Source organism: Pezoporus wallicus, unplaced genomic scaffold (genome assembly GCF_028554395.1).
Source record: "Pezoporus wallicus isolate ANWC-B61680 ecotype Strahan unplaced genomic scaffold, APGP_CSIRO_Pwel_v1 scaffold_7736, whole genome shotgun sequence".
NCBI lineage: Eukaryota > Metazoa > Chordata > Aves > Psittaciformes > Psittacidae > Pezoporus > Pezoporus wallicus.
In genome coordinates, this window is record NW_026636574.1 from 691,843 (window position 1) to 715,124 (window position 23,282).

Here is a 23,282-nt window from a genome sequence, read left to right on the forward strand (position 1 = left end):
GGAGCTGGCGGATGCATGCAGTGAAGGTCAGGAAGGAAGAGTGCCACAATGCACTGGTCAGAGCACTGGGTGTACTGAAATGTGCTCCCGCTTCGATGCAGGGCTGAGAACAGGTATTAAGGAGTACAGAACATTGGCAATCCCTTCTCAGGGTTGCTGGTGACCACTCTCCAATGCAGGTCATATTTACTGTGTATTTTGGAACGAAAGTTGGGTTGAAACCCAGTTATTTTCTATTTGCTTTACTTTCTAACAGATTCCCTTTGCACCAGCATCCACAATTGAAAGGTTCAGCAAATATGCCTTGAGATCAACAGGTCTTCTATGCTGACACCCCTTACACACCTGCACTGGCATCAGTGTTAGACAACAGCCACCAGTGATGCTCACAGTGGGAGATGAGGGTGGCAGCTCCCTGAGCTCCCTGCCTTGAAGAGCAAACACCATGGTTGCTTTTGGGTGGCTTTGGGGAACAGAGTCCCATGTCCCAGGACATTGTTTGGACAAGGGCCTGTAGGTACAGGACAAGGGGAATGGCTTTAACCTGCCAGAGAGGAGACTGAGGTGAGCTGTTAGACAGAAGCTCTTCCCTGTGAGGGTGCCTGGGGCACTGAGAGCAGATTCAGCTCTGCCATAGCTACTGCAAGGTGATTGCAGTCAGAGGTGATGCACGTTCGTGGTAATGAAATGCTGGAGAAGATGCACATCCTCACATCAAACTATTTGCTGGATCCTTATTAGCCAGGATCCCTGCACAGCCCCAGCGGCACTTGGGAGCCAGCACCTCCATCCTCCTGCCTGCTGGGAGGTGCTGGTCCAGCCTGGGCTCAGCCCGTGGATGCCATCTGCCGTTCAGAGCACCGGGAGAACAGGAGCCCATCCTGCACTGCTCGGCCCAGCCCAGCTGGAAAACAATCCCCAGGACACACACACAGGCAGGGTACGACTGAATCTGCTCTGCAGCCTTGGCTCAGGGTCCCCCATCACTCGGAGGGCAGCACAGAGCCGCTGGTTCTGAGGAGCCTGCGTGGCTGTTGCCGAGTCCCACAGCATCTCCTTCCAGCCTTTGATGAGCCTAGAAAGGACCTGCAATAACCTGGTGCTGCTCAGGAGCTGGGCACCCATCATCCCCATGGGAGATGCCCTTGGTCCAGAGGAGTCTGTGGACGAACCAGCAGAGAAGGCCAGCAACAAGAAGGACGCCCAGGAGAGGCTGGGGGTCAGGAGCAACATTGACCAAGCCACTGTTGGTGTGCAGTGCAAGTGCTGTAGATGGGACACACAGTGTCTGGAGCCTCTGCCTTTCCCAGCAGGATCTGGGGAGAAGGCAGCAGACAGAGCAGGACACGGCTGCAGAGCACACAGCCCAGGAAGCTCCCAACCCTGGAACTGGGATAGATGTGGACACAGACTCCTAGGGAAAACTTGGCTGTGAAGAGGAAAAAGCAGCCCCAGGCAGGAGCACCCAGCAGCACAGCATCTGCTGGTTGGGCCGAAGCAGGCATCCTGCTTGGTGATGGGAGCTTGAGTTTCACTACAAAGGCAGCTGACCTGGATCTGCCCCTCACTGCAGAGCTGCTCTTTCCCTCTCTAAATGCTGGGCACATCCCCAACTTTGATTACCAACCATCTCCCCCCAGCCTGGTCCCCAGCCCCTGACATCCCTTCATTAAGTCCTGGAGCGGGTTTATTCCCATGACACTGCTTTGTCTGTCACTCTCCAGCCTTTCTGCAGGGAGAAAGCAAAGGATCAGCTTCCAGCTGTGCTGCAGCCAGACAAAGGGAGCGGATTCCTCCTCCCCTTGCTCCAGCTTAACAAAGCCAGCACAGCAGCACTGAACCCTAAGCCCTGGCCAGCAGCCTCGCTGCAATAACAAGGCTTAGCGCTGATGAGAAGAGAGCAGAGCAGCATCAGGCTGTGCTGTGTGTGGGAAAGGTTCCTTAAGGACAAAGGAAAACCATTAATAGCCAGAGACCCTCATTGTGCAGAGGCAGCCGGAACGGAGATTGGCTGTGCTGGGAGACACGGGCTTGCTCTGGAAGAGGAGAAGGCTCCCTCTTCCCCTCCATCCTCCTCGTTCAAAGGGGGGTTCCATGAGGGTAGGGAGGCAGCACCCCAGGGCTGCACGCGAGCAGAGGGATGCTCTCAGCACCTCCCGTCCCCCAGGGATGCTCTCAGACCCAAACGCCGGCTCCCGGCGCCCCGTTCCCTGCAGCCTCCGAGCCCTCCGCTGGGCTCCGTGCTCCTCACCGGGGCCCCGAGCACAATCCCCCAACCGGTGCCGTTGCCGCGGCCGCCGCACGGTGTCCTCGGTGCTCCGCAGCGGCGGGAGCGGGGCCGGCACCGGCGGGGCCCCCACCTTCCCCCTGCACCGGGACCCTGCTCCTGCGGCCAGGAACCGCTTTAAAGGGAGGATGAGAATCAGGGGATGCGTTGGGTTGAAGGGACCTCAAAGCTCCTCCAGCTCCAACCCCTGCCACGGGCAGGGACCCCTTCCACTGGAGCAGCTTGCTCCAAGCCCTGTGTCCAACCTGGGCTTGAGCACTGCCAGGGATGGGGCAGCCACAGCTTCTCTGGGCACCCTGTGCCAGCGCCTCAGCACCCTCACAGGGAAGAGCCTCAGCGATGGGGCAGCACGCAGAGCATGGGGGACATCACTGGCTACAGCCACCTGCACTGCCCCCTCTCCCCCTTTTCAGCCTGGGTCCCACATTTCCAAGGAATCATAACCCCGATGGAGCCCATAGCACAGACAGGGCTTTTCCAAGGGCTTTTCTGAATACAGCATTTAATGGTGCAAGAGCTACAAGCTAGAACTGGTGCCCAACAGTTCAGACACCTCTCCCACGAAGTGCCTGGGAAGCACAAAGAGGAGGCGACAGCCAGGGAATTCTGGCTTTGCTGAGCAAACCATCACCTCCTTTCTCCCAGGGCTGACAACAGTCCCACATCACTACAGCAGCTAAAAACCAACTTGGAACGTTGTAGGTTGAGGCCATCTTTGCATGAAAGCCAGCAAAGGCAGTACTTGTGCTAGTCCTGTGCCAAAAGGAAGGTCCCTCTGACCAAAACAGTCACTTGGGCATCCATCCCTCCCTCCCAGGAGCATTGGCAGCTCCAGCTACTCCAAACCAACAGTCAAATGCTACAGGTTTGCAGGAAAAGCCTTGCTATGAAGGCAAAAGAATGATCCCCGGAATCTGGCTGCAAGGTAGGGGTTTCCCTTGCTGCCAGCCAAGAGGATCTGTGCCGGGAAGCACACATCAAACCCAGGATGCTCAAAGAGGACATCCCACCAGTTCTCCCTGAACCACCACTGACCTGTCCGGATGCTCCCAATGCAGTTGTGAGCAGCACCTTCACCTGGGATTGCCCACAGAGCTCCAAAGACAACTGGAGGGGCCAAGGTGCTCCTCCCCTCCATGGGGCTGGAATGGCAGCACCCGAGAAGGGCAGGACCAGGAGCATCACCTCCACTGCTGGAGGCAGCGAGGGGCAGGGTCCTGCTGCGGGCAGGACGTGCTCAGGGGTCGGAGATGCACAGAGCCTCCACGGCACTGCTCAGGCCCTGGCTCACCCCCCCAACGGCCAGCAGGCAGTTGTGGAGCACGATGCTGGAGCAGGCGCAGCGCGGGGTGGGCATCGGGGGGAGGCTCTCCCACTTGTTCTTCTCGGGGTGGAAGGCTTCCGCGGACTCCAGGACGGTCGGTTGGTTTCCTGGAAGCACACAGTGAGGGATGGGGTCAGTGGGAAGCATTCTCTGTCTGCGCTGGGACAGGGTCTGTGCTCTGGACACCATCCCCTATGGGGTCTGTTCTCCCTGCTCCCTCAGGCCAGCGTCTCTCCCCTCTGTAATGATCACACAACCCACGTGCACTATTAAAGCATCACCACCGTGCCCACAGCCTCACCGAGTCCCCCAGCCACGACAACCCTGCCCTTCAGGTAGCCAGCCACGAAGTCTGCTCGCCTCTTCTTCAGGTAGGAGGAGCGCTCCATCTTCATCCAGCCACCTGGAAGGGATGGGACAGGGCATTACAGGAGCATCCACGCCTGGGACACCATCGGCCTCTCTGACCCACGTGCTTGTGGAAGTGCCGTTTTGCTGCTGCACCCTGGGACAAGGAAACCCGGGGACACAGGGCTCAGGTTCCTCACTGCCACGTTAGGGTACCTGGGACATTGGGGTTCTCCTCTGCTGCCCTGATGCTGGGCTCAAAGCACCAGCTCCAAGCAAGCGGGAAGCGACAGAACCCAGCGGATGAGCGCTCTGTGGTGTGCAGAGACAGCAAAGCCCCATCCCGCCCCGCTCCTTTGGGCAGGATGGAGATGGGACAGCCCCCACCTTGCTCCATGTCAAACATGTCCACGGTCCTCATGAACTTGGGCTGCCGGTAGAGCCGGCCCTGGCGCAGGCCCCCGAGGCTGAAGAGCTTGTCTTCAGTGGGCACGAAGCTGGAGAAGGCCCTTTTGTTGGGGATGTTGGGAAACTTGGTCCACGACCGGGTCTCAGTGTCAAAGACCTCGAAGGCATTGATGGCGTACTTGGACTGCCTTCCACCTGCGGGACAGAGGGAGGGAAGGGTCAGCTTGGCTCATAGCACCAAGGCAACAGCACCAGGAACCAGAGGAGCCTCCCAGGGCAGGCAGAGAGCAAGAGAGCTGCTGAAATGGGACCCATTTGCAGCTCTGATGCCTTTGAAAGCAGAGCCTGGGCTTGCCCCCGGCCCCACAGGCTGTCTGCCAGCAGCAAGCAAAGTGCAAAATACATCAGAGTCCTTTCTGGTAACCCCTAAGGCAAGGCAGGGCCGTGGAGGCTTGGAGCAATCAGGGCTTGTGCATCTTGATCCTGAGCCATGAGCAAACAGCAGCGGTCCCCTGCATTGGCTTCCCTTTCTAATGCATCACGGGCACAGGGTGCCCAAGGACAGGGTCAATGCCCCATCCCTGCAGTGTTCAAGGCCAGGTGGGGCAGAGCCTTGGGTACAGGGTCTGGTGTGAGGTGTCCTTGCCCATGGCAGGGGTTGGAACTGGATGATTTAAGCTCCTTTCCAACCCATTCTATGGTCATCCCCTGCGAAAGGCTTGGTCTGACATTGCCCACCTAGAGCAGCCTCCAAAGCAGCTACAAAGGCAGAGCCTCTGTGAAGCTGGGTGGTGCTTGGCTGATATATAACGTATAGAAGCATTTTAACACCTTGGTTGAGCCCAGGGGCTTCTGGTGCAGTTGCAGGACTGAGAATGGGGCAGAGACCAACTGCACCTTTGGCTGCCAGCACCCATGGATGGGTGGGAGGGGAGAGGTCCCTCACCCAGCACCATGAGTTCTCAGGGTGTTCAAGGGTGCAGGCGCTCTCGTGGGTGCTTGCTGTGGAGCTGTGGACCCAAACCCAGCACCAGCCCCTCCTCTGCAAAGCTCGGGGTGTCTGAGTGCACGAGGGAGCAGGCCGAGATGGAGGAGAACGTTCCCAAAAGCCTCTTCCCAGTGCCCAGAGCAAAGGAGCCGCTCGCTGAGGAGGAGGAGGGGAGGCAGGACTGCTCCTTACCCAGCACGTAGATCTTGGTGCCTCGCAGGAAGGACGTGGCAGCGTACCTGGGTGTGGGCATGGCCGCCAGTGACACCCAGATGTCCTTCAGCATGTCATAGTGCTGCAGGTAGTTGTGTGGCCGCAGGTCGGATCCCATCCCACCAGCTGCATAGACTCGGTAGTCTGGACAGGGCCAAGAAGTAAAGAGAATCCCGCAGTTATTACAGGGAAGCATCAGAAATACCCCCCACGACACAGAGCTGGTCACTCCTTGGAGCCCCAGCCTGGTTTGGGTTGGAAGGGACCTCAAAGCTCCTCCAGCTCCAACCCCTGCGACGGGCAAGGACCCCTTCCACTGGAGCAGCTTGCTCCAAGCCCCTGTGTCCAACCTGGCCTTGAGCACTGCCAGGGAGGGGGCAGCCACAACCGAGCTCCCAGCCCTGGGGCACAGGAGGACGATGCTGGTCCTGCAGCAACGCGGATGCTCTTCCCCGACCCCACTCCCTCATCCAGGGCTGCTGCTCCCATGCTCATCTCCTGCTTGTCCCCAGCAAGCTCTGGCACAGGAGGCAGCTCTGCAGGCTGGGACAGGGGCTCAGAGCCAACACAAGGCACTGAGACTCCTTGTTCCCCATCAGCTCCATCCACCAATGGCAAACCTGGCTCCCCAGATCAACCCCTACCTGCACAGCACCCACATCTCCAACAAGCATCTCGTGCTGCAGACAAGATGCAGGAGGGCAGTGAGAGCAGCCTTGGCCTTGCAGCTCTAAAAGCAGAGAGCAGCCTGCACGCTGCAAGGATCTGGGCAGCTCTCTCTGCTCCTGGCCTCTCACAGCACATTGACCCTGCTCTATCAGTCAGGCAAGCTTATACCAGAGAGAAATCCATCTCCAGGATGGTAAATATTATCTTTAAGCATTCCGTGACGGGAGCTTTTAAAGCCACTTAAGCAGAGAAGCCAAGCAGCTCTCCAAGATGCTCCCTGCAGATTAGAGTCCTAATCCCAGGCAGGGTGGGAAGCTCCCCGAGCCCAGCTCCAGGCTCAAAGCAGGGCAGAGCGCGCTAAAGGAAGTCCACGTCCACATCTCTGCTCTGCAATGGAATGAATGGGATGGGCTGGTAAGGCAGAGCCCAGCAGGGATGTAACCAGCCCCGCTTGAGGCAGGAGCTGAGCCACAAGGGCAGCCATTTCCCCTCCTTCCACAACGACTTGGGCCCACGTGAAGCTGACTCTCTCCTGGCTGGTTCTGGGTTTGGACCGGGGCTGTCTGTCTTCTGAGAGCTGTTCTGTGGCTCACATTCAGCCGGCAGCATCATTCCTGTTCTCCCAGCACCTGCAGCACGCAAGCTGCAGCAAGCAAGAAAGCTTTAGTGCCTGATGCACCAACCGATGGGACGGAGCCCTTCTCCATCCCACCACCCACAGGCATCCCCGCCTGGCCGGGAAGGACGCAGCAGGAATCAGGATGCTCCTTGCCTTTTGCCGTCACAGAGATGCCCATGGCCGCCTCCCTCAGCGAGTTCCTCTTCTTCCACTTGCCCTCATCCGTGTTGTACATCTCCACTATCTTCACCGGCAGCTGATTCGCTCCGACCCCTCCGATCACCATGATCCTCTTGCCCAAGGTGGCCACGGCCACCCCGGCCCTGGCCGTGGGCATGGGGGGCAGCGATGTCCACTGGTCGGCCTCGGGGGAGTAGACCTCGAAGCAGTCCATGGGGACCCCGTTGTCATCGCAGCCCCCGATGGCAAACACTTGCCCCCCGGCTTCCACCAGCGTGGAGTAGACCCTGCGGCTCGGGAGCGGGGCCAGGGTTTTCCATTGGAAGTCTTTGCTGTTAGCGAGCTCCATGGTGGCTGGGGGGGACACAGAGCATCGGTGCCTGCCCGCGGGACGGGGCTGCCTATGCTGCGAAACAGAGCAGGGAAAAGCAACGGAGAAACATGAGGTGCAAACTGACTGCGGCAGGAGCATCCCTGCCGGCAGGCTCCGGCCCCTTCCGCCACCCCCCGACACACAGCGGCAGCGGCCGGTACCTTTCATTGCGCCTCCATGAACCTGCAGCTCCGGCTCTGCTTCAGCAGCTTGTGCAGAGACTGGTCCTAGAAACGAAACACAAGGATGGGGATAACAAGGAAAAGGCAGGAGGGGCTGGAGCCGGTTTGCTCCCGAGCATCCCCACCCCCAGGCGACATTCCCAGTGAGGGGGCTGCAAGCGTCTGCTCACTTCCCCGCCTGTTCCCCTGCCTGCTGGGGACCTTTCCCTTACACCCTGCCTCTCTGCCCTGGTTACTCCCCCTGACCCCTGTGCCCATCCCGGGGAAGGCAAGAGCCAGCCCTTGCTTCTGCAGCCCAGGCACGGAGCTGGAAGGGACCAGAGCAGCGCGGGGAGGGGAGGCAGAGGCTCCGCTGGGAGCCCATGGAGTTCCCTTCACCTCCTCTCTTGGGAGCACGCAGATGAGGTTCATTAGAGCAGCAGGACGGAGAGAGGGCAAACAGAAAGGAACAAAGGCAGCGGCTTGCTCGCTCGCCCAGCACGGAAGGGGATGTGGTTTGCACTGAGCCTCCCCACCTTCATTGTGTAACTCGGTGCCCTTAAAACCAAGTGGGGTTCGTTCACCCCTGGCAGAGGCAGCAGCCTCTCCAGCATGGGAATCTTTGACACAGGACTGTAGGACAGAGCCAGTGCTTGCCATAAGAGCCCCAAAGGCAGCAGGCTCCTGCGTGAGTGCAGCCCTGGGCTAGGGCAGCATCGCCCCCCCTTCTATCCATGCAGACCCCTTGCAGTGGGCTCTGCGAGACTCCCTGACCCACAAACAGGCCTTGTCCCCCCCCCGGCACCCCCTGCCCTGCCACAGCCCTGCAGCTCCCCGAGCCCTGACAGCCGGAGCAGGCACCGCCTGTAGCTTAGCAACAGCCACCTACAGCCGCCTGCCATCACCCGTCACACTTGGGATGATCCCAGCGGGAATCCTGCTGCTGTCACAGACCACAGCACGGAGCAACGGGGCAGGTCCAGCGCAGGGGTGCACACACACACACGGGCTGCTGTACCCCAGACTCACCCTGTGTATAGCGCACTGGGGTGCCTGTTGTGTTTATCGGGTAAGCAGGGAGACAGAGGCATCCCTGAGCAGGGTGGTTGCTGTTATCTCAGGTACAAATCATCACCCCCCCAGACTCATCTCTGCTGTGGGGCTCAGCCTGCAGGGCCCGTCCGAAGGGGACATCATTTTCCATGGTCACAGTTCCTACATCTCCTCTGCGAGTGTCATGAGAGGAGGGCGATGGAAAAGCATCACTGAAACAGGTCTCAGACCACTGGGCTGGGATCCATCAAACCCATTTCCCACACGAGTGCGAGCTGGCACCAAACCCGACACGTCTGAGCAGGGCTTTTTATTGTCATTCCCAAATAGTCAGCTGGACACCATCAAGGTGGTGGTTAACAAATGACACCTCCCTGGGCTGCGTGCCCCCAGCAGCAGGCACATGCGCACAGCACAAAGGAACACAAAGCAATGCTAAGGAGGAGGAGAAAGGGGCAGACAAGGGCTCAGGTCACCAGCTGCTGGTCTCCTCTCCCCTCAATCCCTTCTCATCTGATGCGCATCACTGCCGGCAGCTGGATCAGCTCGGGGAGCTCGGGCAGCTTAAGCAGCTGTGGAGCGGGGCTCTCAGGACTCACTGACCTCTGTCAGGTGGGTTTTCATGCACGACCACTGGCACATCCACAGATGAGACGAGCGGAGCTGGCTCCCGCTTCCAGACCCCAGAGAAGTCGTCTTCCTGCCCTTCCTTCTCCAGCTCTAACGTGCAGCCCTGCGATGAGACCCCCTCAAGCATCAACGCCTGACAGAGGCAGAGCTCGCTGCTGGTGCCAGTGTCTCTGCTGTCACTACGGTTACCCAAAGCTCAAGCAGAACTGTCTCAAATGGCCTGGAAGAGGCTGCTTTCAGCACAGCAGCTCACAGCAAGTGACTCAGAGCCCTTGGAGAGGGCCGGAGTGTTTCTGTGGGTCCTTCATGGGAGCAGGCAGAGCCCAGACCTGCCCATTCAGCCCAGCACAGTCCCAGAGAGCAGAACCAGCAGGACCCACCCCCAGCAGCAGCAATGCAAAGCTCTGCCCCAGTCCAGCTGCACATAACTGCACATAACTGCACATAACTCGCTATTCTTGGCTTCCACGCCGCTTAAAGACAATGAAATCAGCGTGAAGCCCTCTACCCACACTTGGTCTCCCTCCCCTTCAGCATCACCTGAATCCCAGTGTGAAGCGATGCTGCAGGAGCCAGGAGCTGCCCGAGCACCCCCTTCCCTGCAGCCGTGGTCTCCTCCCAGGCAGAGGGAATCACTTATCCCAAACACACTGGGAGCATTAACAGTTTTCCTTCCTTAAATGGCTACATTAAACTCAAAATGAGTGGTAATTTATCAGAGGAGAGGCCAGCACAGTGCTGAGCCCTCCAGGGCACAGAAACCCTGGCTGTAAGGGCTCAGCACAGTTCAGCACCCACAGCAACCCCAAAAGGTCTTGTGCCAAGTGGCTGTGGAGCATTTATGACCTGCAGTGACTTGTGATTTATAAGAGATGCACTGGGGGGTATTAGATTGCTCTATGGGCTGAACAGGGAGAGCGATCTCAGCACTGGTCACTGCTTTCCCTTTATTTCCTATCTCATCCCATAGAGGTTTTGCCATTCCAGGTTTGGAAATCCCTCAGGAGCCAGCACACAACCCAGCTGGAGCAGAAACCTGCCCCCTCCAGCCATCAGGGTGTCCTTTAGGCTCATGCACAACCCTAAAGAATGCATTGCAACGAGCACAGTGAGGAGGGATCCTGTTGACACCTTTCCAGATGGAAGGCAATGCAAAAAGGCCCCAGAAGATGAAAAGCCAGAGAGATTCCCAAATGTTCCATGCTTAATGCTCAGACTGAGGATATCCACCCTGAGACATCACCATACACTGCAGCCACGCTCACACATACACCCTCCATCCAGGGAGGCCCTCAAGCCAATTTATCCAACACATGAAACTGTGCATGCTAGAAACAGACCCCTGAATTCTCCCTCAGACCGAGGCAGATCCAACCCAACACAAACTGATGCTGTCCCACTTGCTCTGAAGAGCCTCCATCACTCACAGAACCGCCTCAAACCCTCACTCAGGCAGTGGCCACATCAGGGCCACCCCGAGGATCCAGGAGACCACAGCACTTTGTCCTGGCATCTCATCCCAAGTTCAGCTGGGCCACAAGAGCTCACCCTCAGCTTTGCTCTCTCGAGCAGCCTGAGTCCAGGTTTCCATCCCTGGGTCAGACCCAGGGCACCCATCACATCCCCCTCAGGCGCTGTGCTCCAGGCACCACTGCTCCCATCCTCTGCCAAGCGTCCCCACGCTCCTCGCTGTCACCAGGAGCAGGTTAAAGCAGACCCAGACGCCAACCTGCTAACGAAACCGCTGCCTTCCGAGGCAGAGCTCTTGTACTCACCTGAACGTGTGAGTACAGGGGCTGCAGGGGCTGCAGGAGCACAGGGGCTGCAGGAGCACAGGGGCTGCAGGAGCACAGGGGCTGCAGGAGCACAGGGGCTGCAGGGCTGGCTGCCACCCAGGCAGCACCGGCAGCCGCAGCGGTTCCCAGTGCTCCCGGCGTCACAGGAGAGGCAGGAACAGGGACAATGTGCTGGAAATAGCACACAAACCCCGAGATGAAATCACAGCTCCCGCTCCTCGGCGCCGGCAGGAACCAGCAGCTTCGGTTCAGCTCTGCCCTGCCTGCCTGCACTCCGTCAAGTAAAGGGCAGGGAGAGATGACACAGCACAAAGGCAGCTGGAAAGAGGCTCGGTGCAGGGGACCTGTGCCTGTCCCGAGGAGCATCCACGGTACAAGGCCAGGAGTAGGGACACAAAGAGATCCCCAGGAGCCAAGGAGGGGTGTGAGGCACAGCCCAGCTCCCCCCTGCCTGCTCCTGGTTCTCTTCCCAGTACAATTCCAGGTCTCAGCAGCACTCCGGTGCTTTCCTGACTTCCAGGCACAGAGTCCAACCCAATCCGGAGAAGGGAAAGAACCATCAATCCCTGTGGCTCAGCTCTTCCGCTCCCAGTGTGGCCCCAGACCACTTAATGCTCATCACTTGCTTCAAGGGGCAGAGACGGAGGTGCTGAGAGGTGCCAGGGATGGGATGCTGCCACACAGCCTCAACACACCTTGCGTGGGCAGGGACCTTGGTCCTGCCTGGGTGGCACACGCCATATTGGCTTAAAGCAGGGATTTCACCCAAACATAAGGGACAAGTGATGAGAAAGGATGGGAAATGGGGATAATGCTCTTTGTGCTGCCTTCACCTTCACTGGAAGCTGGTAGGACACGGTGCACCTCGGCTAACACAGCTTCCAGTGTGGGAGCAGCCCCTAAGCCTCCCCATTAATCACTGCGGCTGAAGTGAGCTGCTTTCCCTCCTACAAGCACACAAATGTCACCTTGGCAGTGCAGGATAAACACCAGCACGGTGTGAAGAGGCCCCGAGGGCTCAGGTACCAACCCCTGCTATAAAGAAACGCTCATCTCAGCAAGGACACAGCCAAACAGGACACTGGGGAGGGCAGAGCTTCCAGGACGCTCCAAGTCCACGTTTCTCCCTGCTCAGCACCCAGAAGAGACCCCTAAATCCCTCCCCACCAAGCCACAGACACCCTTTCTGCAGGCTTCGCCATTCCACATCTGCAGCACCACAGCTGGATTGCCAAAAGCCTCCAACTTTTAAGCAGAAAAGGCTTTAAAGAAACCCTCTGAGAGGCAGGGGCTCCTTTTGCTGCTCCCTGCTCACACCCCGGCAGCTGAGGCTTTAAACAGAGCAGGCACGAAACGTTGAGCCCGGCATTTCCGACCTCCCCTCGCATGGAATCGAGTTTCCTTGCCATAGTAACAGCTCCCCGGAACAACAACAACAAAATCCACTGGTTCCTCTGCAAATACCCACTTGGCAAGAAGAGAGGCAGAAGGGAAGAGCAAAAGCATGAATTCATCGTGGCAAGCAAAGGAGAAGCAGCAGCTCACAGGCAGCTCGTTCCACTCCTGTTCCCCAGCATCTCCCTTTGCAGACATAAGGAGGTGCAGTTTGAAGGTGAAGAGGCTGTGACCGAGCTGACCCCCCCCTTCCAGCTTCACTTCTGCCCCCCCAGCACCAGTCCCTTGGGATCATTTCCATGCCAGATGCAATTCCCAGTGGTTGCTAACGGGAGGAAGGCAGAGAGGCTGTGGAAGGAAATATTCCACAGCAGCTGTGCATCAGGAGGGTGCCAGGAGCTTTAGCAGGCTCCAGGACAGCAAGAAAAGCTGCTTAATCTGTTGGTGCCCATGAGCACAAGGAAGATCCCAGCCCATCCTTCCTCCTGGATGGGCTGAAGAACCAGCAGAACAAGATGCACATCCCAGTTTGTCTCCAGGGAGAGAGCTATAATTCCATCGAGGAAAGATAACTCACCTGCGAGATCAAGGATGCCCCGTCCCTGGTCCAGCTCCCAGCAGCATCCTGCATCTCCTCCCCTTGCCCCAGCTGCTGCCTCCGCTCTCCCCACAAGCAGCTTCTCTTTGGCACGGGTCAAATGCAGAAGGTGCTTTTCAAGCCCTGCAGCCTCACTGGTGACGTTCATAAAGCTCCTATTACTCTGTACTTAGGCTGCATCCCTCTGCAGGGGACGGAAAGAGCTTGGGTCAGACCTCAGCTGGGGGCAGCTCAAGGCAAACACCATCGCTGCTGAGACAGGGCCTGGCCTGGGAGAAGGGCTGAAAATGTGGGATTTGGGACTATGGGGCTGGGAGGAGAGCCCCCTCCTTAACCCACTTTTAGCACAGTCTCAAAGCTTTGTTTCTGGTGGTTTATTAAAAGCCTGGCCTGACAGTGGGAGAAAGCAGCTCCTGCTTTAAAGCATCCCACTCCCTTCCCCATCACCCACTGACCTCCAGCAGAAACTCCCTCCCTCCTGCCAGGAGAGCTTGGGAAGCACAGGGATGTACTCACAGCGCTGGGTCGAGGTGGAGCATGGCTCTGCTTAGAGATGCTCTATCAATGCCCGAATCCTCAGTGCCTGTGGAGCATCCTCCTCCTCCCTTCCCGCACCGGTGGCAGGGATGCGAGCAGCATGGGGAGCAGCTGGGGCTGGGATTGCTGTGTGGGAGGGATGCAAGGGAAGAATGGAATCAGCATCAATCCAGCAGCTCTGATCCTCACCCTCCCGAGATGTAGGACAATGAACGGGGAGCGCGTTTCCCCATCTGCTCTCCTGCTCGGCGCTGCAGCCGGGCTGTGCGTGCCTCTGTGTACCCGCTGCATCACCAGCCCCATAGTTTAAGCCTTTTATGGCTCCCTGTGTTCGCACAGGATGTTCTGTAACAGCAGCTCTCCCTCAGCCCGCCCTCCCTGCCTGCGAGCACACAGCTCCGAGGCAAAGGACGGAGATGGGCGAAGGGAGGGGAGCAAGAACAGCAGGAGCTGCCTCCAAGAGCAGCCCTGGGTCTGTCCCAGTGGTGGCTGGGAGCTGGGGGACCCCACGCTGCACGGATGTAGGACCCTTTGGATCCCCGCTCCCAGCCTAAGAGTCATCCCAGGCTTCCCCTGCCCTGCCCTGCTGCCCCTCGAAGCGCTGCAGAGTAACTTTGCAGAACAAAACACTTCTAAGCCACAGCCAGACGAGAACGATCCTCTCAACGCAGCGTCCACCGAGCTTCACAGCACCTCCCCAGAGACGCGCTTGCAGTGGAGCCCAGCAGACATCCCCAGTCCTTCAGGAAGTGCCTGAGCTCTGGGAGTCCTCAACACCCTCAGGGATCCCTGCTCCTTTCAGCGTTGTGCTCAGCTCTTCCCACCGGCCCAGACCCCCCAGCTCGGGGCACGGCTGGTACCCACGCAGCAGCATCGAGGGCTTGAGAGCCCAACAGCCCCTGAACCTGCATCTTCCAGACTCCCATTTCCACGTCCTGGTCCCCTTCCCTGAGCCAGGGACAGGCTCCAGAGGTGCTCAGAGGAGTTTCCAGGTTGAGCCCTGACAAAGAGCCCCTCGGTGCTGACCCCAAGCTCAGCCCTGTACTGATGCAGACTGGGTTGACCCCTCCCCATGGCTCATAGTCGAGATAGGGAACTATTTGAAAGCAGCTCTGGCCGTAAAGGAAGAAAGATGAGGAAATCAACAAGAAGTGGAATCAAATGACTCCCCATAAAGCACATTCTCATCCCCTGGCTGCTATTTAAATCTCTGTTAGCTTTCCAGTGGGAGGATTCAATTTGCATTTAAATAAAAACCTCAAGCAGGGGGGCAATCCAACCCGAAGATGTTCATTACAAAGGCATTCACTTAAGAGCTTCGAAAAGACCCCATCAAGCTGGATTCCAACAGGGGGCTGTGAGCACCGGGGCGTTAGCAGACACTTGGCATTGGGAAGCTGTTGTTATTTACCACAGTGGTCACAGACCTGAACAAAGGCTTCCAATGAGCTCCCTGCTTACAACCAGGGTAAAGCACAGGAGGTTCTCAAACCTCCTGGCTGCAGGGGTAGGGTTCCTGGGGAAGGAAACGGGCGGCTGCAGGACAGGGTTGGCAGCTCCTCTCCATCCCCACATCAAACCATGGAGCTCCCGTGATGGGCACCATGGAATGGTTTGGGTTGGAAAGGACCTTACAGCTCATGCAGTTCCAACCCCCTGCCATGGGCAGGGACACCTCACACTGGACCAGCTTCAACACTGTCTGGTACTTGGGTGACCTTTATGGGTAAAGAGGAAGCAGAAGCCTCGATATCCCTCATCCTCACAGGCAGTCCTACACATTGGATGTTAATAACTTATTAAATACCCTTTCATTTTCATAAATGTTTAATTCACCCATTGAAAACCAACCAAGGTACCTCCAAACCCCCCTGCATCACTTCTTAGCTCAGCACAGGCAGCTTCACCTTCCCACGAGGAGCAGTCTGCACCACGTCAACACCTGCAGGAGACAGGAGAAATGGAAGATGAAGGCGAAAAGGGCCAGTTTAAATGGGACAACAGCAGTGAGACAGGGACAGCAGCTCGGCCATGGAGCCCCAGCCACTGCCCGAGCAGTGCATGAGTCAGACCTGACAGGCTGGAAAGCAACTGGGAAGGAGGGAGCTTGCGCAGAGCCCTATAGAGACCCAAACAAAGGCAGCGCTGGCTTCGCTCAGCAGATGCTGTTTGAGCAATGGGAATTGCACAGGACCGGAATACCTTGGAAGAGAAGGAAGGTTGAGGGACACGGATTTGTGCTCTAAAGGAAGAACTTTTCCAACCTGCTTGGAAATTACAAAGGTGGCACAAAGAATAACGTAATAGTGCTGGAAACCTGGAGCGGCTTCCTGCAATTCCACATCTGTTTCCATGGGAACAGCAGGAGAGGTGCAGGAATTCCTGCAAATGCCACAAGCCAAACGTGGGGAATAAACATCTTCCAGCAGCAGGGTCAGGGCCAAGGAGCACAGACTGAAACACAGCAAGTTCCATCCGAGTATGGGGAAGAGCTTCTTTAAAGGTGGCAGAGCACTGGAACAGGCTGCCCAGGGATGGGGGGATGCTCTGGAGACATTGAACCTGCTTTAGCAGGGGGTTGGACTGGATGCTCCACAGACATCCCTTCCAGTCCCAACCGCTCTGTGTGATTCTGGGAATTCATTTCCCTCCTTACCTGCATCCCTTCAGATTGAGCCAACTCGATCCAATGAGCACTCAGCCAAGTGCATGGGAAAGGCATGTGGAATTGCACTGAGCAGACCAGGAGCTAAGAAAATAGGGAGAAAGGATTAAAAAGCACACAAGCTTTTAAGTAAAAGGCTTTTCCTTTAGAAGAGATCAGGATCAGGTAGATAAAGGGAGGAAAACCCTGCAAGAGGACCAAGACCTGCCCATGCATCTCTGTTCCAAGAGGGGGCCAAGCACACAGCATCCCTGGCACTGCTGGTGATGGAAGAGAGCAATGCAGGGGAACCAGAGCCAGCCCTCGGGCCTCTCCCCTGTCATCCCTCGCAGAGATGCGGCAATCTGACAGTTCATTAAGTAGTTAATTCATTAATTCTCCCTCCTGCAGGGCCCTGAGCTGGTTACAGCACAGACAGAGACCGTAATGCGTGCAGACAGGAGCCAAGAGCTTCGGGAGCTCTGGGGCAGCGTTTAACCCAGGGGGAGAAGTGCACCAGCTGTGTCTGCCCACTTGCCAGGCACAGAGAGACGTCAGCTCAGGACACAGGGGCACTTTGAAGAGACGGTTGCTGGGGAATACGAAAACCCAACCAAAAGGCAAGCCCCCCTCATGCACAGTAACACTCAATCAGCTACAGCGAGCAGAACGGCGGCAGCAGCAGCATGAAGAGCCTTGGGCTGTGTGGCAGGGAGGGGATGGATGCATCTGGCTTCGCAGGCTTCTAGAGCAGCAAAACACAAGTCCATGGTTATACACAAAGAGCTGTTTGTTCCCAGGAAGAGGGTTCATGCACGACACAGCAGGGCTGGGAACAGCTCAGGGCCATGCAGGGTTACCACAGCATGGAGACAAGGCAGAGGTCTGCGGGTACCCCAGGCTGCATCACTTCAGTGCTCACAGAGGGTCTGTTACCATGGAAGATCGCATCCTCCTCCCGACCCGTCCAGCAGGAGTGAACACATTCCGGTGCAGGGCCCACAGTGCTCTGGGCTCTCCACAGACTGTGTCCAGCCCTGAGGAGGAGCTGATGCAGGAGCAGGGACCTGGAATGGCGCAGTTTTGTTCTCTGGTCTTCAAAGGAGGCGAGGGTTGATCATTCCTGAGGCAGGCAGGGATAAGAGCCAAGGGCAGCCTGTGGGGAGAAAGGGTTTGAAAGGGGCGTTGGGTAAAACACCTCAGCGCAGGTTTGTGGGTTTTCTATGTAAGCAATAATGAGATTGTGCTCAATTAACTCTTGGCCTGTCCAAAACCGTTCCCTTGAACAGCAGACCCCGGGGTTCTTCCCTTTGGGGTGGGGTGTTGGAGCATCCCGTGCTTTACAAGGACCACTTTGAAAGTGAACCGTTTCACAAGTCAGATGCTTTGTTTCACAGGCTGCCGCAGTGAAACGGGTCCATTCCTCAGCATTTTCACCTTTGTTTTGCTGATCCCCAAAGCTAAGTTCATGGGCAAACATTAATCTGTTCACAACGGCCTTTTGCCCAATTCTCCCTGGATTAAGATCTGTTCTTGGCTTCTAGTCCTCTGTGACAAGCCATCAGAACCCCTCCATGTGTCCATCCACAGCAATTCATTTCCAGCTTGGCTGGACCGTGACAGCCTGCAGGCACCTCTGGCCACCTTCTTTATACATTCCCTTCAGTCCTTATAGATTGGCTGCAAAATTGCTTCTGCACCTGCAAGATCTTAAGCGTGGTTGGATGGAGCTAAAGGCCAGAAGAGCCAAGTGATGAGTAGATCCTGACGCAGCAAAACCATCCCTAGGAAGAACAAGGCGGGTGCAGAAGGAAGAGGATGTCTCACCCATGTCTTGTCTTCTGTAGCTTCCACTCTCCAGCCATCTCCAGCCCAGCTGCTGCCCATCCTGGGCTGTCTCTGGGAACAGAGGGAAGTCGATTCTAAGTGACCTCACTGCTCCAGCACTTCTCCTACTCCCTATTTAGCACCCATTTTGCTGCCATTACTCTCCCACAGCTGTTTCTGCCAAGCACAGATCCCTGCTGACAGGACTCTGTGGAGAAGGCTCCAGTGCATAAAATTAGGGCACAGGAGGCAGCTCCTCAGGGACACCAGGATGGTGCTGGGAGCCCTCCTGCACCCGAGGCACCGGGGTCGGTGCTCAGCTGAGGGAGGTCAGTTTGTCATTAATCCTACCCACACCCGCAAGGGAACTTCACAAAGCAGGGTAAGGAGCTGGAGGCAAAGAGAAGTGAGACAGCTCAGGCAGCAAGAGGAAAGGCAGTGCAGAACAGCAGCCAGGTCAAGGGGCTCCTCTGCTGGTACCCAGAGCGATCGCTCTTCTGCAGGTATCTGGAAAACCCCGAGTCCACATCTCCTTTGGGAAGTACTTAAAATCCCCAAGAGATGAGGTTAAAATAAAGGCTGCTTACCTGCAGTCTACTCTGCTAACATGGATGCCTCTGGAACACCAGTTGCTATTGTCAGATCATTGTGCTCTTGTCCATCATTTTCTCATCCTGCTGGAAAAAGAAATAACACTTTAAACTCATGTAGTGCATAGGTCAGTGAGTAATGCACAATAAACAGTAATTTGCCTCTGGATACATCATCTAATCACAGCAGCTCAAACATCTGCATGTGAGGAAAACAGTTTTATAATCAACATCCCTGGTACAAGCTCCAAGGCCTCACTCAACACTGGAGTCCCTTTGTGCTGGGTGCCACCAAGAGGCAGGAATCTTGTGCCAAAGAGGCTGATGGCCATACCCTGCAAAGATATAGCATCGTGCAACAAGGCCCATTTCCAGGGCTGAAGACTAAACGCTAGACTTTTCAACAGCTTACATTGCACATCACACAGGTAAGTGCTTGGGCTAAAAGATCCGCTCAGAATTGCCTGTTTCGAGATGATCCCTGGCTGAATTTTAGATGTTAAGTGGAATTTATCCCACAACTACATCAAAAAGTTCTCCCAAATCATTCTCTTCAAAAGAGAGCACCACCTCCTTTACGGTCCCCACCTCCTTTATGGTCCCCACCTCCAGGCTAGAGCCATGCTGAGAAGGAAGTGGAATGCCTTGAGGGAACCCTGCCAGAATTCCTCTGGAATGAGCAAGCTCCTTTGCTCAGGGTTGACTGGGCAGCACACTGAAGTGCATGTTAGATAAACACAGATAAGATGGAAGATTTCTAAGCTCAAGACCAAGAGACCAAGGTCAGTGCTTCCGTACCGCCGTATTAGCAAGTCAAATGAGATGCCATAACTCATGGCCTCCTTTGGATGAGGCAGCAGTCTGAGGGTTGTGCCTTGGAGGGGTTTTGTCCCCAGAGGAGTGCAGGGAGGTGCCTGCAGTAAGTTAATGTCATGGTACCGTTATCCTACGGAAAGCCTTGGGAGTGCCGTGGGCTCTGCTGCCAGCTGGTCCCTCAGCAGCTCATCCCTGGCAGTGTCCCTGCTACCTGTTAATGTTTCAGGACAGAGCCATTAGTGCAGGCTGTGGGCAGGGAATGAAACCAAAGGCCTCAATGCCACAGGACGCAGCCCAGGTCCTCGTTATTCAGACATTTAACCAAGACACTTCCCCTGTGAGGGGTCCACACACACAGGGACAATGCGAAGCTGATTTAAAGGTATGGAACCGACAGCCTCATACAATTCACATTCCGGAAGTGGGGAGTAAAGCAATCCTCTAGTTCGTGCTTTATCACTCAGTCATCTGATGTGTCCTCTATTCTTTATCAATCCTTTATCTAATTTTCTATTTAAAACCCTGATGAGAGATGGCCCATCATGAAGTGGCACCGATTTTCATTTGTTAGCTACTATTTCACAGTCATCCTCATGAATGCACTGAAAGCTACTACATCAGCTTAAGAGATGGAGTACAAGTTCTGTTGCCACAAATTAACCTGGCTGCCTTTAATAGTCATTGCTAGAAAGGCAGAATGCAGAGACAGGAACAGTGCTGGAAGCCCCACGAGTTCACTTCACTAGGGATAGCCGGCTGCAAAGATGACAAAATGAATGTGGAACAAGTACAGATACTTCCATTTCCTCCTTGCTATTCTCTTGATTAACCTGAATCAGGCAACAGAAGCTTCATTTGATGCTCAGGCATTTGCAGGTGTGAAGGCAACAAAAGAGAGGAGCCAGATGGACTGAGGGCACACCAATGACTTTCACTGTGGCATTAAAGGGCAATGTGTTTTCTGATAGCATAACAAGGAAGCACTTCCTCACTGAAGCAGCCAGAGAAGAGCTCTGAGTGGAACAGCTTCTCACTCCCCTTCCAAAAGAGAGCTCAAGCAACTGGAAGGCAGGTCACAGAAGGATGCTGTAATTAACTGATTAGAGGTAATTGCTGCATTTGTCAGGAGCTCATACAAAGCACATCAGTTGATATCAACTCAATTTCCTTCAGTTAGCCGTAGAGACATCAAATATTCATGCGTTAGCAGATTACTTCACTATCGCCAGAGGCTCCGGCTGCTGTCACTTTGAAGTCTTTTGTTCCAAAGGTTACTCCTGGAGCTCTGAGTGAGGAGAAAGGGAAAAAAACATTCCTTAAAACACGAGTGAATTCACCCGAAACTCCTACACCAGGCTGCAGGATGGGATTCGTGATACGGCTACAGTTTATCAGTGACACAGAGCTCCTCGCGCAGCCACTGGAGCACTCGGTGGCCACAGACGTGCTTTGTCAGGGTGCTGGTTCGCCATCAACCAAGCAGCATCCAGGCAGGTGCCTACAGAGCAGGGCTGCAGGATCACAGAGGGGCTGCAGACAAAGCCAGCGGTGAGCAGCCACACTGGAGCCTGAAGATCCCACTCGTGTTGGGGTCACCCACCAAACCCCAGCGAACAGCCACGGATCCAGCCCCACAGCTCAACGCAGCCCAAGCAGCAAAGCACCTTTTCCTTTAACTCATTCCCAATCCCTGCACAAAGCAGCTGTGCTTGAACCAGCTCTGCCTTTGTGATGACAGCTGCTGCACGCTCAGATTAGCCCCATGCACAGCTGGTGGCTCAGGGGGGTTCACAACGTGCCCAAACCCTTCAGGAGTCTGAAACTTCTCCCTTTTAAAGCAGCAACAAAACTCACCCCGTTCGAGTAATTGCTGAGACAAAGCTGGATCCTCATTACAGGCTCCAGCAGAAACGGGAAGTTTGGCTTCATCTTTGAAGGGAACTTCAAAGGACATCACAAGAAAGAGAAGGTGGGGGCAAAGCAGCTTTTGAGTGGAAGGAACTCCCCAAAAGGCCTTTGGAGATTAAACCCCAACATCCTACTCGAGTACAAACCCCTTTCAGCTCTGATTCTTCAGGTTAGGTGACCCCCACAACGGTCCCCCCACTTCACCCTCTCCATTCTGCCTTTATCTGTTCAGCCACAGTGCTGCTGCAGCAGGGTTTTGCTTGCTTCCCATACAACTCCCTGCTGTAGCCTTCACTTAGTCGATGCTTTCCGTGCTGAAGGTATTGCTCTGCCAGTCTGAGAGCAGCACACACACACAGACGGAGCACAGTGAAGTAATGCTGCCCGCCTGAAAAGGTAGATTGCCCGTGTTTGTTTGCCATAGCGAGAAGTGAAAAGCCACGTCAAGCCCACAGATCAAGGAGCAGCATTGTCAGGGCTCCAGGAACACAATGGTGGGTTCCAGTGATGCTCCTGCAGCACATTTCCATGCATATGACCCAGACCAAATGAATCATTGCTAGCACAGAAACCCCGTGCACGGCCGCACGCAGCAGCTGCTCCTCCATGCCTTGGTCTCTGGTGACCTGATTTTGATTATCACATTTGCCAGCCCCATGAGGGGGAAGAAATCAACACCAGAGATCAGAGCTGTTTGTTCTAAAGGGCAAAACTGCCTCGAGCTGCTCCCCCTTTCTCCCCTCAACAGGACGGAGGCTTCAGATCTGCTCTTTAATGTCTCTCTGGGTTGGTTGCTGGAGCAATGCTCTTCCCTCTCTGCACTAAAGCAATGGGGGAAGGATAAAATGAGGTGACCTCAGCGACATTCCCGTAGCCTTTCTATTCCTGTGTGGCAAGTGACAGGTACCCATCTCACAGCCCACAAAACCCATTGCTATAGATAAACATCTATAGCGATAGACAAACATCTACAGGCGAAAGGGGGTTTGGAAAGAGGAGTCCATGTTCACCGAGAGTAAAGGAACAAAGATCACATAAGAGAACCTTTGACTTCCCCCCAGTGTTCTCTAACACAATAGTTGAGCCTTACCCAGTGTTGGGTGTTAGCAGCTACTCTGATGTAACTTCAGTGGTGAAGTCAACTGGAAAGGAATTTCACTTTGATGTAGAAAAACCCTTCTGGAAGAGAAAAAGTTGGAAGTGTCCCAGGAGCTGAAATAGAAAAATGAGATCTATTATTTAAAGAAGTTTATCCAAGAAAAACCCAATTCTCACCTTTTATGGGAGCAGAATTAGAAAGACAGCAGCAAGCATTGCTGGGACAAGCCCAAGTTGATGCATCATCAGAGAGAAGTGACTAATGGGGCTTTGCCAGAGCCTGCCAGGGAAGAGAACAGCACCTTGGAGGGCTTCTTTTAAATCATAATAATGCTAATGATGATAATAATGGTTCAGCTGTTTAACAGCAGCAGACCGAGATTAGAGAAGATGCTCAGGTTCCAGTGTTATCCTTCCAAGGGCTCCAGTCACTTGCATTAAGCCACCCCATCCCTCCCCACAGCACAATTAAACGCCAACCCAACTGCACACCACATAGCAAACACATGGGAAGTATTTATTCAGGCTTCCAGAGGGAGGTTTGGACACATCCTGCTGTCACCTTACAACTGGCTTTGGTACTGCCCATGCCATGGAGCTCAGTGCTCAGGATCTCTGCTTCCAGATAGGAGGTTGTTTTTTCCCAGCCTTAATTAGAGTTGGAGCAGTGAAAGCAGGGCAGGGATTCAATTCCTCTTTCTTTTAGCCTATTTTCAAACACAAAGGCAATCTTTGTGGCAGCAGAAGCTCAAGGCATCATTCCTACGTGCTGTTAAGAAGCAATGAGGTTCAAAAGAGAAGCTAGTCAAGACAAAAGGCA

The 23,282-nt window shown here is 55.4% G+C and overlaps 1 protein-coding gene and 1 long non-coding RNA gene across 3 annotated transcripts; both read right to left on the bottom strand.

The window, feature by feature from the left end:
• Nucleotides 1-3,470: 3,470 nt before the first annotated feature.
• On the bottom strand, nucleotides 3,471-7,419 carry KLHDC8A (kelch domain containing 8A). Its single transcript, XM_057400677.1, has 5 exons — nucleotides 7,010-7,419; nucleotides 5,548-5,712; nucleotides 4,347-4,562; nucleotides 3,913-4,014; nucleotides 3,471-3,718 (listed from the first exon to the last, which is right to left on the bottom strand). Exons 1-5 carry the CDS (start codon nucleotides 7,383-7,385, stop codon nucleotides 3,525-3,527), a joined length of 1,053 nt encoding a protein of 350 aa, XP_057256660.1. The 5' UTR covers nucleotides 7,386-7,419; the 3' UTR covers nucleotides 3,471-3,524.
• An 8,000-nt stretch (nucleotides 7,420-15,419) lies between these two features.
• Nucleotides 15,420-22,587, bottom strand: LOC130594648 (uncharacterized). 2 transcript variants are annotated; one of them, XR_008971133.1, is made up of 4 exons: nucleotides 22,455-22,587; nucleotides 20,672-20,741; nucleotides 16,236-16,328; nucleotides 15,420-15,521 (listed from the first exon to the last, which is right to left on the bottom strand). It is a non-coding gene; the product is annotated as an uncharacterized LOC130594648 (long non-coding RNA). The 2 variants fall into 2 exon arrangements; XR_008971132.1 differs by lacking the exon at nucleotides 22,455-22,587 and adding an exon at nucleotides 21,311-21,535.
• Between the last annotated feature and the right edge of the window lie 695 nt (nucleotides 22,588-23,282).

Excerpts from the sequence above, each read along its gene's own strand:
- KLHDC8A (XM_057400677.1), bottom strand. The coding sequence starts at position 7,385 with ATGGAGCTCGCTAACAGCAAAGACTTCCAATGGAAAACCCTGGCCCCG. Across the intron at positions 5,713-7,009 it reads CATCTCTGTGACGGCAAAAG|ACTACCGAGTCTATGCAGCT; the intron begins GCAAGGAGCATC and ends GGCCCTGTCCAG. Across the intron at positions 4,563-5,547 it reads CACCAAGATCTACGTGCTGG|GTGGAAGGCAGTCCAAGTAC; the intron begins GTAAGGAGCAGT and ends TCTGTCCCGCAG.